This window comes from Buceros rhinoceros, unplaced genomic scaffold (genome assembly GCF_000710305.1).
Source record: "Buceros rhinoceros silvestris isolate BGI_N320 unplaced genomic scaffold, ASM71030v1 scaffold19523, whole genome shotgun sequence".
Lineage (NCBI taxonomy): Eukaryota > Metazoa > Chordata > Aves > Bucerotiformes > Bucerotidae > Buceros > Buceros rhinoceros.
In genome coordinates, this window is record NW_010404451.1 from 18,725 (window position 1) to 33,814 (window position 15,090).

The following is a 15,090-nucleotide window of genomic DNA, read 5'->3' on the forward strand; positions in this document are numbered from 1 at the left end:
GGAATGCTCTAAGCCTAAAGCAGAAATCTGATGCTGCGGCAACAACAAAAGCTCATGCAACTACTTCATTTCCAAGCAGTGTGCCTTCAATTACCTACGATTTTCCTTGAAGCTATTTATTTCTGGGGAGACAAGATGGATGTTAGATTTTTTTAAATAAATATGACAAAGTAAAGTAGCATATATTCTTAAACAAGTCCTTTATTAAAGGATTGGATTCATTTTTTCAAAATAAAGTTATTGCTATTAGAAGCAGATGATTCCAAGGTCCAGAGCAAACATCAGCTACACTGCTCCCAAAGAAATAACAGCCTTCACTTAGCTCCTCTCTAGGGTTAATCTTTGTGGGCATAAACATTTTGGAAGACAATATTATAAATCACATTGACATGAACTCAGGCATTCACCTGATTCAATGTTCACGTTTTCAGGTGTGATGTCTATCTGTCCTTCATCCGTCCCAGCTTGATATTTGAACATTCCATTTAGAAACTTAGATAACCAACTAAAAAGTTAATTCAAAAAAAACCAATAAAAGGTGAAAAGTGAAGGGGAGGCGATTATCCAGTCAAGCACTGAAATGCAGTATTATTTTTCACATAAACACTGAGCACCTTGACTGACAAAAAGGATCCACAAGATGTAATTCAGGGCGTAGTTGACAGAATCCTTAAAAAAACCAAATTCCACCACATAAACACTGTTAGTGATAGGTAACGACAACATGATTTTTAAGCACATTCTATAGAGGAACATCATTCAATTTCTTTCCTTTGTTAAGGATTGAGAAGCTTACTGTTAGCTACTGCCTTGTCAGAACACACATGGTAAAAACAGCTGGCAAAACACACTAGTTCCTTTCAAACACCAGGCCAACTCTTCAGCTGCTGGTTCTTATTTCCAGCAAGGGCAACAAGATACACCAGTTGAGCAACTACTCCACAAGAAGCAGTTTTCCTCCAGCCTACTTTAACTGAAATAGAACTGCAGGTTCCAACCACTCAGTTAACTGTCAATAGCAGAATATATCAATGCAGTATAAATATCACAGAAAAATGCAAATATCCTCAGAAAACCTAAAGTAAGCAACACATCCTTACCTTGCTGCTGCGGCTAAGAGGTTCTTGGCATTAGGAGCTCCAGGATCAACAGACAAAGACTTGGCAGCCAGTAACAGCTTGCTGGAAGCCATAGAGATGCTCTTGAGGTTACCTATTACTTGAATCTGGTCCTCTTTAGTCTGGAAAGCCAGAGCAGCGTAACATTAAGTGCAGAGTTTGCAATAAAAAGAGTGTGCTAAAACCACATTTGGAAACCTAGTTTGTTTATTCACCTGAAACCAGTGACATGCAGGGGGACTACAGTCCAGAGAAGGACATGGACCAAAGCCTCTGTTCATCCGGACAGGTGCCCTAGCTTCACTTACGTAACACAAAAAGAAACCCCCATAACAAACAGCTTGGTTTCTAACAATGGCAGTATTCACAAATGAGCAACGGAGAAACTTTACTACTTGTTGAACAACGCTTTTGTTGTCAAGGCTCATACGTCTCTGCCTGGCACAACCGACCCACATTATTCAGTCAGCGTACATGCTCTGTATTCTAGCGTCCTCTGTGCAACCCACAGGCTCTCTTAGCATCTAACTGGGGTTACTTACACAGAAAGACCCCTCCAGAAAGTCCTCTGTCCCAAGCAAATATGTTCTATAAGCCTCGTCTGGTAAACGGTCTGACTTGGATACTCTATTACTTATTTTAAGCCATTGCTTGAACAGGAAAACCTGCATGTACCTTCATTTACAGGAAGTACTGTGTTATCACAGCAAACAGCTGTGACTGATTCCTCTGTCAGCGATCAGCAGAAGTGAATTTGTTTTTTCTAATAGTCTGTTCAGGGATTTATGAAAAGAAGTTGCATATTACTCAGCTGATGTGAATAGCTTCTACTCTGTATTTACATTCTGCTTCTTCCCTACCCCAACATTCTGCTGGGCATCCAAAATAACTCATATTGCTTCTGTTTAGGCCAAAAAACTAGACACAGACAGAAGGCTTTCTCTTTTGAAAGATCAGCCATAATAGCTAAGATGGTTGTTATCTCCTTTGTCAGCAGGATAAGCAAATCCACAGGGGCCACAAGGTCATCAGTATCTCTTTTCAAGAATCTATTTGCAGTATCATTTCTACCTTTGCCTTCATTGAATTGCTTTAAACAAAACATTTGAAAAGTAAATGAGGCCCATGGCTAAAAGAGTAGTCAGGTTCCTTACTCCTACTGAGTTTCAGAGAAGCAGCTGATAATTGGTCCCTAACTCACTTCATGACTCCAGAACCTGAATGATGAAGTTTTGATGGAGAATAATCAACAGTCATTTTCCAGTCTCTCCACTCAGCTTTATCTGCAAAGCATCTGCTCTACAGAGACACTTCATAAGTGAATTCAAAGGACTGTCACACTCAAGACTCTCTGGCTAGTTTTCTTTTGGCAATCATTCCTTAGGTTTGCAACTTCCTCCTCCCAAGGCAAAATAGTCTGCAGATTCTTATTTCTGCAAGTCCTCCTAGCTCTCCTGGTACATGACCCTTTTTTATAGGCTGACATTTGTTAAGCTGAATCATCTCTAAATGACCAATTAGTGTAATTCAGTACACCTAAAGCCAGTAAGATATAAGGAAGGAGAAATCTCCAACTTCAAATGAGTTCCTAGAGTACTAGAAGTAAGCTAGGCAATGCATGACAACATTCCTGATTGTTATCGAGTCCATCAGAACAGAATTTGCCAGATTTTAAACCACTAAACAAGTCCAAGTCCTCGCTGTCACATCCAGGGCATCTTAGCCAGCCCTTTTCAAGTGCTTGCTCTGCTCTGCAGCAGGTCCACAGTAGCGTGCTCCACAGAGCAGTATCAAGTCTGGATCCTAAATGCATCTTTTCCTCTCACTACTTAAAGCATTTGAAAATTAGCAAAGAAAAGGTGCTAAATTTTGAACAGTGTTCACATAAATTATGCTCCATGGTAGTTCTACCAAAATAAAAGTTACCCTTTGAGAGGTTCAGCATACCTTTTCACCTTCAGATATACAGCTCAAATGAGTCAACAGCCCAAACTAGACAGAGGAGTAAGAAGTCATATTTCTGACCAGGCACAGAACTAATACCGGTATCCCGGGTAAAATGCAAATGCTGAGTGGACTTCACTCTAGATAACCAGTTACGGATGACTGCTTCGTAACAAACATGACCTGTCATATTTGGACAGGCTCACACCAGCTCACTGTACTGTGCTACTAGATAACCAAGGTACTGCACTGCAAGATTCTACGCTCAAGAGAATCCTTGGTTCCAATTAATAAAATGTAAAACTTACTTGTGCTTGCCCAGCCATTTCAATGCCAGCATCAAGAAACTCATCAAAATCATCACTGAATTTTCCAGAGGCTGCAGCTAGTTCCCCACTTTGGCCCCGTGTAGCATGGACGACTTCTCCTGCTGACTGATTCAGGTCTGCTGCTGCCTGGTTCAGTTCACTCTGAGCTTCTTGAAATGACTTAGAACTTGGAGGTAGCTGTGAGAGACCAAGCGCTGTGCATTATTGCCTGTCACATCACACCAGCCCTTGATGACTGGGAAGTTCAAATTCAAGAACACTAAAGGCAATACAGCAGTGAGCTTCACATACATGCCGGAACAGAGTACTGCAACGGGACTGCTAGTGATTCAGTTCTGAGTGCGGAATAGTCTGACCGTCGGACAGCTATGAACCAGAAATCTATACAATGGCCTTAGTCCCACTGCTTCGTTCATGGGACAGACCAGCACATAAGGCTTTCAAGGGACAGAAATTACAATAGTTATTTTATGGTTCAACTATGAAATTTGAAGTGATGAACTCAGTGGCAAAAAGAGGATTTTCATCTCCAGGTCACCGTTCACTGCCACAAACAAGCTTTCCAGACAAGTATCGGCGGCTCTTCAGAGTAACTCTAAACTCCTGACCTGGTTTTACCAAAAGGCATTGCACAAACATACCAAATTACAATTCCTCCTTCATTCACAGCTTAGCAGGATCACTGGTAGGCGCAGAAAAAAGTTGTTCAAATCATAAAACCTTCCAGCAAATTACCAGTGCACAAAGGATTTTATTTTTTTTACATGAATGCAGTTAAACGGAAATACAACAATTCTCATCTGCGCACAAAATGACCACAGATGCACGAAAAAATTTTTTTGACTGACCACCATGCTCTTTAAACTGAACTGATCACTTGTGTGGGAGATGACTATAATTTGCTAATTTTCATGTTCTTCAAAACATTAAGTCACAGCTGACGTTTTCAGAAAACCAAACTAATGGTGATTTATGACAACAGCTTTATTACTGTCTTCACGAGCTACAGACACGTTACCTTTCCCATCAACTAGAAGAACAGCATTTCACCCAAAGTAGCAGCTACGTGAAGATGCATAAACTTAACCAAAACTTATAGGAAGTATACGTAGGGCACATTTACTAAATAATAATTTGACACATGGGGAACCCAGATCTGCTTTTCAGTTCTCTGGAATTTATTTCTACGTTAAAAAACATCTCACCGAATCAACAAGGAGCTTCTTGCTAGATTCCCCAATACTCTTTAAGGCCACATCCACATCCTTTTGTCCAGGCAGACAATTCACACAGTTATTCAAGGAGTGAGACACTGCTTTTGCCACCTACAACACATAAGTAAACACATCCACACCAAGAAAGGTTTAAGTTATTGGTCGTTTATCCAATGGGAGGCAGAGTCTATAGCCAGCAATTCCTACGTTCTGACTCTGACAAGACCAGTTTTGAGGCTCATGACTTTCTTGCTTTGCTCACCTGCAGTTCAGCAGTAGTCATTTTTTACGCTCACCCATCTGACTGACAGTGTTGGCAGGGCAGCTCCACAACTGCTCCTGGCACCTGGGAGAAAGGCTGCTGCACAGCGTGCACGGGAACGCCCCCTGAAGTTAACTATGTACTAATCACAGAATTCCTTGGCACGTTTCTTTTTTCCAAAGTCCTGATTAAACAAATGTCTCCTAAGGAATCATGTGAAATACAGACAAATTCTAGAACTTTTCAAACAGTAAAAAAAGAACCTGTGGTGCAACATGTGTAGAAGGAGTGCATCCACTTTTTGAATATAGCGTGAATACAGATCCTTTGTTTGACAACGGTCAGTTTAACAGTTGTTTTACTTTTGCAGTCAAGCCACCTACTCAAATATGTTGTGGGTAAAAGCACTTAACTGCATCTTCATGCAAGTTTATTTTTCTTAAAGATGACTAGATATCATGCTTTGCACCGTCTGCATTGTTTAGCATAAACACAATGTTACTAGGAATAGAGAGCTGACATTGCTTGCAGCCTTATTTTCTGTTGTTCTCATTATTCAATGCTGTGTTCTAAGTAATTTCACCTTGGGTGTTTGGTAATTCATGTAGCTGCTCAAGTCCTAACTCACCTGGGCCAACCTCTGCTGACTGTCTGCATCCCCTGGCGCTGCCAGGGCCTGCTTCGCCTCCTGAATAAGCATAGCAGAGCCTTCCATCACGTCCCTGGCCGAATCCAACATTGCATGTGCTGCCACAGGGTCGGTAGTAGATGCTGCAACCCCTCGTGCTGCCTGAGCCAAAGTCTTCAAAGCCTGAGCAGTTTCTCTGGCAGCAACTCCTATGTTCAGATTTCAAAGATTCTATTCAGTACCCTTGAAGACGATCTTTGTATTTTATGACAGATGAATTTGCAGCTAATGATCCCAAAGCAAAATAACATTGCAAATACAGTTTAAAGGAAACTCTTTCAACATGGACACATTGGAGATACACAGCTTCATGTGCCTAGAGCAATGCCTGTAGTGAAGCCATAAAGTAAATACTACACCCCAGAGACCTCGTTCTGGCCACAGCTCTACATCAGTGACTAAATCTTAGTGAAGTACTGCAAAAGACAAAAATCTAAAAGCTGGAAAATGAGGAAAAACTCACACTACAAGCTATGGGGGAAAGTGATTGCCTGTAAGAACATGACTTCAGAGCCACAGCATCAATACAGCTTCTGAACATGCAACTTTTTTCTTTTTACAGAACAAAGACAGCAATAACTTAAGTTCAAGCAATTAAAAAAAGAGAGATCATGAGGAATGATACAACTTGATATAACCTAACATCACGGAGTACAAGCACATAAAAGTAAGTGAATGAAGTCAGAGAGAACATCGTGACATTAGTGTCTATGGTCTGTCTGGCCAACACTACAGAACATTAACCAGCTCTGACGCTAAGGTGTACAACTATGAATAGTGGTCCCATTCTTCTGTTTTTGAAGTTTAATTCAGCCCTTACATGAAAGAAAATCAATATAAAATAGTCTTCTAAAAGACCTTAATTAGCACATAGTCTAGCCAACAACATATGTCATTAGTACAGGTGGTATGTTTTGAATGAAAAATGTTAAAATCATGCTATTTCTACCAAAGGAAAGCTTCATATTTGCTGTACAAGACCTCTTGGTTATCCGTATTTAGGCATTACAAATAATTAGAACGTTCTAATATCCCTGCTGGAAACGCTTGGAAAGCTGCGATGTCACAACCAAATACAACCCACAAAGTAGCCATGCACGCATTTTATCACCAGTGCCTTTTAAGATTTCCTCTTCTGATAACTGCACATTTTAAACACAGGGACTTTAGAAGCAAGTGATATGCCAAAATAAAGCCAAGCTAGGCAGAGAAACAGTACTGCCTACACTGCAGTTACAGCCTTTCCATTTGACAAATCCCAGAGAGCTTTCCACATTCTTAATTTTTAAAGAAAATTTCTGGAAAATACCCACATTTTTTGTTTCCTTTATTTAAAGAGTATCAGTAATCATCTTTTAAGTTTGACCTAATTTATCATAGCGCACCACAAAAAAAAAAGTCTGATGCTTTTGCTTTCAGTTTGGTGCTGCTTTCATCCTCTACAGTGACTTTCAGTACAATGTGAAAAGAAACTTATGTGACAGTTGCAGACAAAAGGGAATTATTAACTAGTGAATATAAGCTGTAAAGAATTTTCATCACAGGGAAGCACAGAATGTCGTAATACCCACAAACGTTCTGTGCTTCCTTGAGCACACAACAGCATTAAGAGACAGTATGAGATAGGAAACAGTGGTAAGAACTTCGAAAAGGAATTCATTTCTTTGTAGGATTTCCCATTCAAACAGGTCTTACTGCTGGATGTTAAGAGATCTACTAGCTTTAATTATTCAATATAAGCTGCAAGTACCTTCCTGTGCTAAGCTACCCTGTGCTAACTTCTGCACAGCTGGGCAATAAAGACATGAGCCATCTTAAGGCAATTACATCTGCTTCAAATGAAAGTTACGTAGCTCTGATGCATTTTTTTCTGATGAAGTGGTAATTAATTGTCATAATGCATTTCATCAGTAATATTTAAAAAAAACCCCTGCAGTAAAATTTGCAGCAGCAGCTTTTGTTTCTTACAGAAATAAGGAGACAAAACATTTTACCATGTAAGAATAAACCTTTTTTTCCTCCTGCAAGGCACATTTTCCTTAAGTTTTTTTTTTTGCTTCTGAAAGTACTGGTACAAAACCAAACTGCAGAACTGCGCGCCCACATTCCCCCTTGCCTTCAACTCAAACTATGCAAATGTGATCAGTGACTCAGAGATCAGCTGCATTGTACATGTAAACTGGTAACATCTAGTAAGAGATGCAGTTTTAAATGTCACCAAGCTCTCCCAAGTCTGTTTGCACCCTGTGCTTCAAAAAATATCCAAAGATGCTTTTAACCTTCTGAAAGGACATAGCAACATTTCCAGTAGCACTGACCTTTAAGTTGCATTACACTTTAGTTCTGTCCTTCGCGGAGTTTGTGGCATATATTTACAAAACCCAGCGGATGTCTCAATCTGTGCTGGTTACACACAGACACACAACACACCACAACACTGTTCTTTGATGAAGCAGGTTATTCACACTAGCAATTCCTAGTAACTTAGTAACTCACAGTATCTAGTGACTCGCAGAGACATTATGAATAAAACACTACCTGTGTAGTGCTCATTGCCTTGAGCAGCACAAGTTAACAACTGGGCCATTGATGAACCGACTGCTTTGGAGGTACTTCCCAGGTCCTGAGTGCATTTCTCAAGCTGTGAAAAATTGCAAAGGACAAAATTCTTTGTTTAAGCTCAACAAAAACACGCTTGTTTTTTAAATAGTACTAAAAATCTCCTCATTCCACAAACCCCAAGCTTTTATTCCTCAGCTACCGAACACACACACATGCACACAGTTTTTCTGAAAACTGACTAGCATGTTTTGCCTGTCCAGGGTGAAATAAATTAACATATTAGGTAATACGAACAACAAAACTAATTTATATTCTGATTATATGGAAATCAATACCTTCACCTGAGGAGAATTTTTTTTTGCCAAACATTTCACTGAGCCTATCAGGACGAGTACTCTTAGAAGTACTGACTTTTCACCTTTGTCCCTACTGAAAAGAGATTCTTTTTGACAAGACCAAAACATTGCTGCTAAATTACTAAACTGTAATTTGAGGAAAGGCCCTACAGTCCTATGAGTAATTCTACTACAGCACATACTTCTGGTGTAGCAGGAATACTCCTTTTAAGAAAATTAGTGCAAAATGTCATCATTATCCCGAGCCTTATAACTCATATTGCCTCTAATACTTAAAATTTTTAACAGCTAACTTTGTTTGTTTGATTTTAAATGAAGAACATCCTTCCTCAATTACAGTTTCTCCTGGGAGAGGTTTTAACTGTCCATCCACAGCTGCCATCTTCGCATCTTGCAGTTCATTTTTGAGCGTCTGGACTGTATTCAAAGCAGAATCGATCTCCATTGGGCCACACGCTTCATGAGCCTATTCAGAAACCAGATCAATATCACTGTTAGCAGCTGTAGGCCACTGTCAGAAATAGTAAGTGCGTCAGATAGAATCTCCCTCTCCCAAATTATTGCTCTCATGACTTAAGTGGCCGTCGTGGGCACCTCAAGTGTTACACATCATGGATTCCAAACTCATGCACAATATTTTTGGCTTGTGAATAGAATAACACACAGTTAAGAGCCACCAAGGGAATGAGATGTGCTGAGCTTTGTACACATGCCTTCACGCTAGGCAGTCCAGGAACTGAGCAAGTAACTGCTGCAGTCTGGACTTCACCTGTGACAGATAGCTTGACTACACACCATGACTAAAGTCACACCGAACTCTCTGATGTGGCAACCCGCAGTCCTCAGTACCCCAGCTGGAAGTCTGATCGTTAGCTTGGGTGTAACCACCTATATGCTACAATCGTGGTTTTGGGCCTCAGCATACACAAAAAGAGAACAGACCTTCCAATGACACTTTTTTTTAAACCCATACCTAGCTTAGAAATCTGTGTGTGAAACAGAAAGCCTGTGCTTCCCTGCACTGGAGAGATGGTAGCTCCAGTTCTCCATGACAACACTGACCAAAGCTGCTGTATCTGGGTTCTGCCCTTGGCAGGTGTATGAGATAGGCTCCTCTTCCCCTGCTCTCCTTCAGATGCAACAGCAGCTCCCAGCTTTGACGTGCTGCTCTCTCTACACCCTCCTCCTGCCCTGCTGGTCTGGAAAGGCATTGTAGAAGAATAGTTTGATAAAAGGGTAGCACAAGCTTTACAGATTTCTTGCTGCTTCTCCCTCCCCTGTCTATCCGAAACTGCCTGGGAGTCTGAGCAACCTGTGCCCAAAAAGGAACGCTGAGACATGAACGCTGCCTGAGCATGAGCCATTCCCTTGGTGGGGTGTGGGGAGACAGTGGGCCGAGCAGGAGCGAGCCTGTGAACACCATCCAAGCAGTCTTGCTTCAGCTGAACGAAAATGAGTATTTCCCTACCTTCTGCGAGGCGGTTCGTAGCTCAGCTAAGCTGGTAGCAAGATTTTTTGCGCACTGACTTAGCTGCATTGCTGCCGCTTGATCGGTCACAGTGGGGACTGCAGCTTTAGCAGATGCCACCATTTTACTTCCTGGCTGTTCAAAGAAGAGCAGTGAACACAATTGGTTTTACCAGCTCATTTTCTTCAAAGAAAGCTACAACTCAACAAACAAACTGCTTCCTCCATTCGCACCCTCGTGAAATCTCTAGATTTTCTGTAGTGACCATACTGTGCACTTCCTCAAACCTTAACCACGCACCTTCTAGATCCCAGCCCTTTATGCACACGCTGCACCCTGTTGGAGTTCCACGCTGCAGTGTCCTCTGCAGCAGGTCTCTTTTGTGCTTTATTAGTACTTCATGGGCTCCAATGTCTGCCTGTGGCCTTTCAGTGCTCATGTAGACTACTTAAAAATATTTAAATGTATAGTTTTGCCATTCAGCACCGATGTGGTGCGAGCAGGTTCAGGGGGCACAGACAGCAAATTTATCTTAATGTTTCTAAATACGAAACTCAGCCAAAGGTCTATAAATTAAGAACTATAAATCAGGCAATGACTTTTCCCAGGGTTTGCTGCTAATACAATTTAAATACTTTGCTGATTCTCACCATCTCCATGGTACACACATACAGCCAGAGAAGAGATGGATAATTTTAATGACTCCAGAGAGAATCACAGCAAAATACTCAAACAGAGAGAGCATGGTTTGCAATACCTCTGCCTACACAGGACCATAAAATCCTGCTAACAGCAACCAACGAAAGGGTTCATTTCTACTCCACATTTAAGGCAGGACTAACTGGTGCCAGGGAATGATCATGTCATTACATGGAGAATGGGTTTCTTCTCTTTGTTTCTTGTAATGTCAACAATAAACCCAATAGTTTTGTTATCAACCCTAGATTATTTTTTTTAACGATGTTTTGGAAGAAGAACAGAGTCAAATGTTGTGTTTTGTTCAAAACTTCAGTCAAGATCCATTACATATACAGGCTCTTACCTAAGAAACATGGTTATACTCCCTTTTATTTGTGAAGAGTTCTGGAGCTTGTTGCTGCAACACTAACTTTACCTTTACTAAGGAAGGTCACAACAGCACCTCACATATTCAGACTTCTGCTTAGAAAGATGCAGGATTCTTTCTGCCTTGTTCTTTAAACTCTTTCTCAGAAGGCAAGTGCTACAACAGTAAATGTTTCTTCCCCATATGCTTTAGTATTCTTGTTACTTTTATTCTCAATGGTGGCAGTTTTTACTCCACAGATTCAACGTACTTCAGCCATCTGACCTGAGGAACTAAATTCTCCTTAGTTATGGCTCACAGTCAGTGATGAAGTTCTTTACATGCTTCTTAACAGTTTACTGCTTATTTATCTCAGTTAAAAAACACAGCACCAAAAAATGCTTTTTGCTCTAATGGAATCTACTACGGTGATTGATTCACTTCACCTGAAGGAAGTTCTGGCTGGAATTTATCAAAGCAAGCTGGGCACTGAGGTCTTCTGCCTGAGCTTGACTTCCTCTCACACCCTGCACCAACTGAGGAATGTGGTCTGCAACATTCTGTAATAAACAAAGGGAAAAGCTTTTAGTACATAAATAAAAACTCCAAACCCTTTGACACTAAAGCAACCTTCAACACCTCTCAAAGACAACCTGAGGTATTCACAGGTACACCACTTTTGTGCCTTCACAGAACTCATTTAGGATTCCATGGAATCCAATGAATACACGACAGGATTCTTCAGAGATGTTATACTTCAGAAATCTTTATTCAAGCTACTCTGTTTAAAGATCCTACAAGACAATCTACGATTTTTCTGTAAAATTATATACACGAAGTATTTTGAATTACTTCCTCCACGTGTTCAAACACCAGTAGTGGCAGTGACAGATTTTTCAAGAGAATGTCTTGCTTTCTGAAAAGGATTGTCTTTCACAGACAAGCACCTCAGCCTACTTTTCCTTGACTTCTAACGAACTGAACAGAACAGCTGGAGCATTCTGAAGCGTATATTGCTAAAACATTTTTCCTGGACCGCCCAGACTCACGCTCCTTGTCCATCCATTTCACAAGAACACTTACTTAAGCAGCGCAATACTAATTACCCCATGCCCGCAAAGTGAAATAGTAAGTATTGGGTCTTCTCTGCTATCTAATAAATCATCATCAAGATCAAATTAGAATGAACTGCAAATAATACAGTGAATCAGCTTGCTTTTTTCAAATTTCATACTGAAATAGCAGCTGTCTACAACACCATCTTGAGATGTACTTGAGCTACCTCATTTAATTCCAGCATTTCTTAGGATTATTCACTTGACATGAAATAATTGCTGAATGTTAATGTGGCTTTTAACGATGCCTTCTTTAAAGGTTTTGTTGTTGTTCCCCACATCACTTGTCTTCTATCCAGAAGAAAACCCTTCTGCATTCTATTGTCTTTTTCAATTTTTTTTAAATGCCATTTCTTTAAAAAATCTGAAGCAACATGAGTCATAGCTAGAAATTAAGCTGCCAAATGTAGCTTAACCACAAAAGAGAACAGCTTCTCACCAGACTCAGCATTCCAGGTTGGAACTATAAAAATGAGCTTGGCTTCAGGCATACCTTGAAATCTGTCATCTTGGCAGCTCTAACTTCAACCTAGGAATCATAAGACGTAGTAAGGGCTACATCTTATTTTTTAAGAGTGACATTTAAGGATCCAGTTGCTTATGGGCTGACCATAAGAACAGCAGGATGAGTGTTGTTAGTTACATAACCAATAAATTAATTGAGGATTTCACTCCATTATAGTATACATCACTATTGCTACTTCATCCTTCATTGTGGAAAACCCAAAAGTTACTTTTATTCTATAGCAGACCTCAGTCCTATTTCACTGCATGTATCATTCAACACCTGTTTTGATGATCGCAGAGCTACACACCCGCTGAAGACCACGCTTGTGTGCTGAAATCATTTCCAAGATTTCCTGCCACTGTACAAACTTCTGAGCAACTGGATCCCTCCTCACAGTGCTGCTGGCACAGCTCTGTATATCCAGGATGGCTGACCGATCTGCAGCAAAACTTTCACTTAAAGCACTTGTGAGCTGGTTGTTACTCAACAGACACATGCTGAGGTATGTAAGCCTGTCAATCCTTTCTAGTACGGTGTTTGCCGAGTTATTTGTAACAGCCAAGTACGCTTACAGCAGCTCAGCTTTTCAAAGCTCTCTGTACAGTAAAGCATGAAAACTATGGATAATGCAATAAACGTGGGAATGAGGGTTCTCCAGAAACCAAACAGATGAATGTGTGTGATGGCTTGTTGGTTTTGGTTTTTTGTTTGTTTTAAAATCTCCTTTTGAGATTGCAACAGTATTATTACAAATGTCGTATCTTCAGCTCCCCATAAAGCAGAGTTCAGCAATTATTCGTCACTGGGCTGTGGTATGTTTACCTTACAGCTCTGCACAAGTTGCTGGTGGGCCGCTGTGTTCTTATTTGAAACAGCTGCATTCTGAGAAGCTGCAATAGTCTGAGTAGCAGCAGCTGCAGCTTGTTTAGCTGCAATCTATGGAGAAAAAGAGAATTAAACCAGCAGTTTAAAAAGTCTGAGTAATTGAGATAATAAAATAAATGTTATAGGTTAAATTTAAGAGTAACAGCTTTGACCGATTAATACATTACATCCCTTGATTAACTAACCTGTAGAAATTATCTACAGGTACTAATTATCAAATTGGAGTAAACTGGAAATTCAGCAATATCTAGCTTCCAACCTCTAATCTGCTGACAATTTTCTTCTTGATGGCATTTTGCGCAGCAGCATTTGTGGCAACCCGCAGCCCCTCTGCTGCTTCTCTCAGACGCTGCTGCTGATCCTCGTTTTCAGGATTGGCTGCAGCTCCCTGCACAAAATTTCAGAGCAAAAATCGTAAGTCTCAGTAAAAGCTCCTGAAGAAAATGTAGATTAACATCCAGACAGCGTCTGCTATGTCAACCTTTATTTTCCTTATATTATCCTAAGTGAATTTAGAATAACATCAAAATGTTGCAAGACTTTGAAGCAGAATATTTGTGGCTAGTGCAAGGTTGTTACTGTGTGTGTTAGGTCCTTTGAGGAAAGGAGTTGAACTTTTTTTTCATATACTACTTCAAGTGCTTGAGAGAAAAGCCTTTGTAAACTGTTCCCACTATTATCTGTAGTGATGCACTTCGGTGAATGTAGGTTTTGAAAAAAACAGTTTTTAAAATTCCCAGTTCAATATGCCTTTCAGTAAGTGCAGTTCAAACCTCGAGATTTATCACAGCGTCTTGAGAAAGCTGGAACGTCAAGGACTGGAAAGTCAAGGACACACTCTGTAGTACGTGGGCCTTCTAAAGACCCTAGCAGAATGGCTGGCCCTGATCTGGGAAAACTGTTTAAGTGCAGAATCTGGGAAACAATTCAAAGAACATATTTCTCCCTAGTGGATTTCAATGCACAGAAAGGAAAGAAAAGGTTTGGTATTTGCCTCTCTTGTGAGAACAGGACGGTGGGGGGCAAAATATAACAGGCAGGATTCCCCAGGTGGAAGAAATTGTTCTGAAGGCAGAGGCAGAGTTGCTTTCTTAGTTTTTTTTATAAAAGATTGCTATGGGTTTGTTGTTCCATTTGTATCAGTAGACTGCTACAAGACTTCTCATCACAGTGGTTACGGCTGGTGGTAACTGCCCCAGATGGCTCGAGTCACGACCACCCTGCACACAGGTGAGCAAAGCAGTGCAAGAAGGGTTTTTAAAACAAAAAATACCCCAGGTTACTAATGCTTTTTTTTCCTCCCTAAAAGTACCTAGGATAAGCCATTAAACACAGAACATTTACAGGATAAGAAAAACCACCTCTGCTATCAGCCAGATCCCGTCTGTAATATCCTACATACCACCTTTGTCTATAACCATACACTTTCAAGCTGGCAGTTCATTTTCCTCATACCTTTGCAGCTTCAACCATGCGGGCTGTAGAATCCGCCAGGAGTTTTGCAGCTGCCAGAAGCTTCTTGGAGTTGTCCATATCAATTTCTGCTTCAGCATCTGACCTCATGGCGTTGACGAGATCCGAAGTGGCTTGAGCCAG

General features: G+C 40.6%; 1 protein-coding gene across 1 annotated transcript in view; it reads right to left on the reverse strand.

Annotated features, from left to right (window-relative positions):
- Positions 1-15,090, reverse strand: part of LOC104491049 (talin-2) — a 64,792-nt gene that overhangs the window by 17,758 nt on the left and 31,944 nt on the right. Inside the window, exons 20-30 of the mRNA XM_010133407.1 lie at positions 14,950-15,090; positions 13,754-13,882; positions 13,432-13,545; positions 11,433-11,546; positions 9,942-10,076; positions 8,811-8,939; positions 8,094-8,196; positions 5,496-5,704; positions 4,597-4,716; positions 3,371-3,568; positions 1,101-1,240 (exon numbers count right to left, since the gene is read on the reverse strand). The exon at positions 14,950-15,090 is cut by the window's right edge and continues 13 nt beyond it. Coding sequence (XP_010131709.1) covers positions 1,101-1,240; positions 3,371-3,568; positions 4,597-4,716; positions 5,496-5,704; positions 8,094-8,196; positions 8,811-8,939; positions 9,942-10,076; positions 11,433-11,546; positions 13,432-13,545; positions 13,754-13,882; positions 14,950-15,090 — 1,532 coding nt within the window. The remainder of the gene's footprint in view (positions 1-1,100; positions 1,241-3,370; positions 3,569-4,596; positions 4,717-5,495; positions 5,705-8,093; positions 8,197-8,810; positions 8,940-9,941; positions 10,077-11,432; positions 11,547-13,431; positions 13,546-13,753; positions 13,883-14,949) is intronic.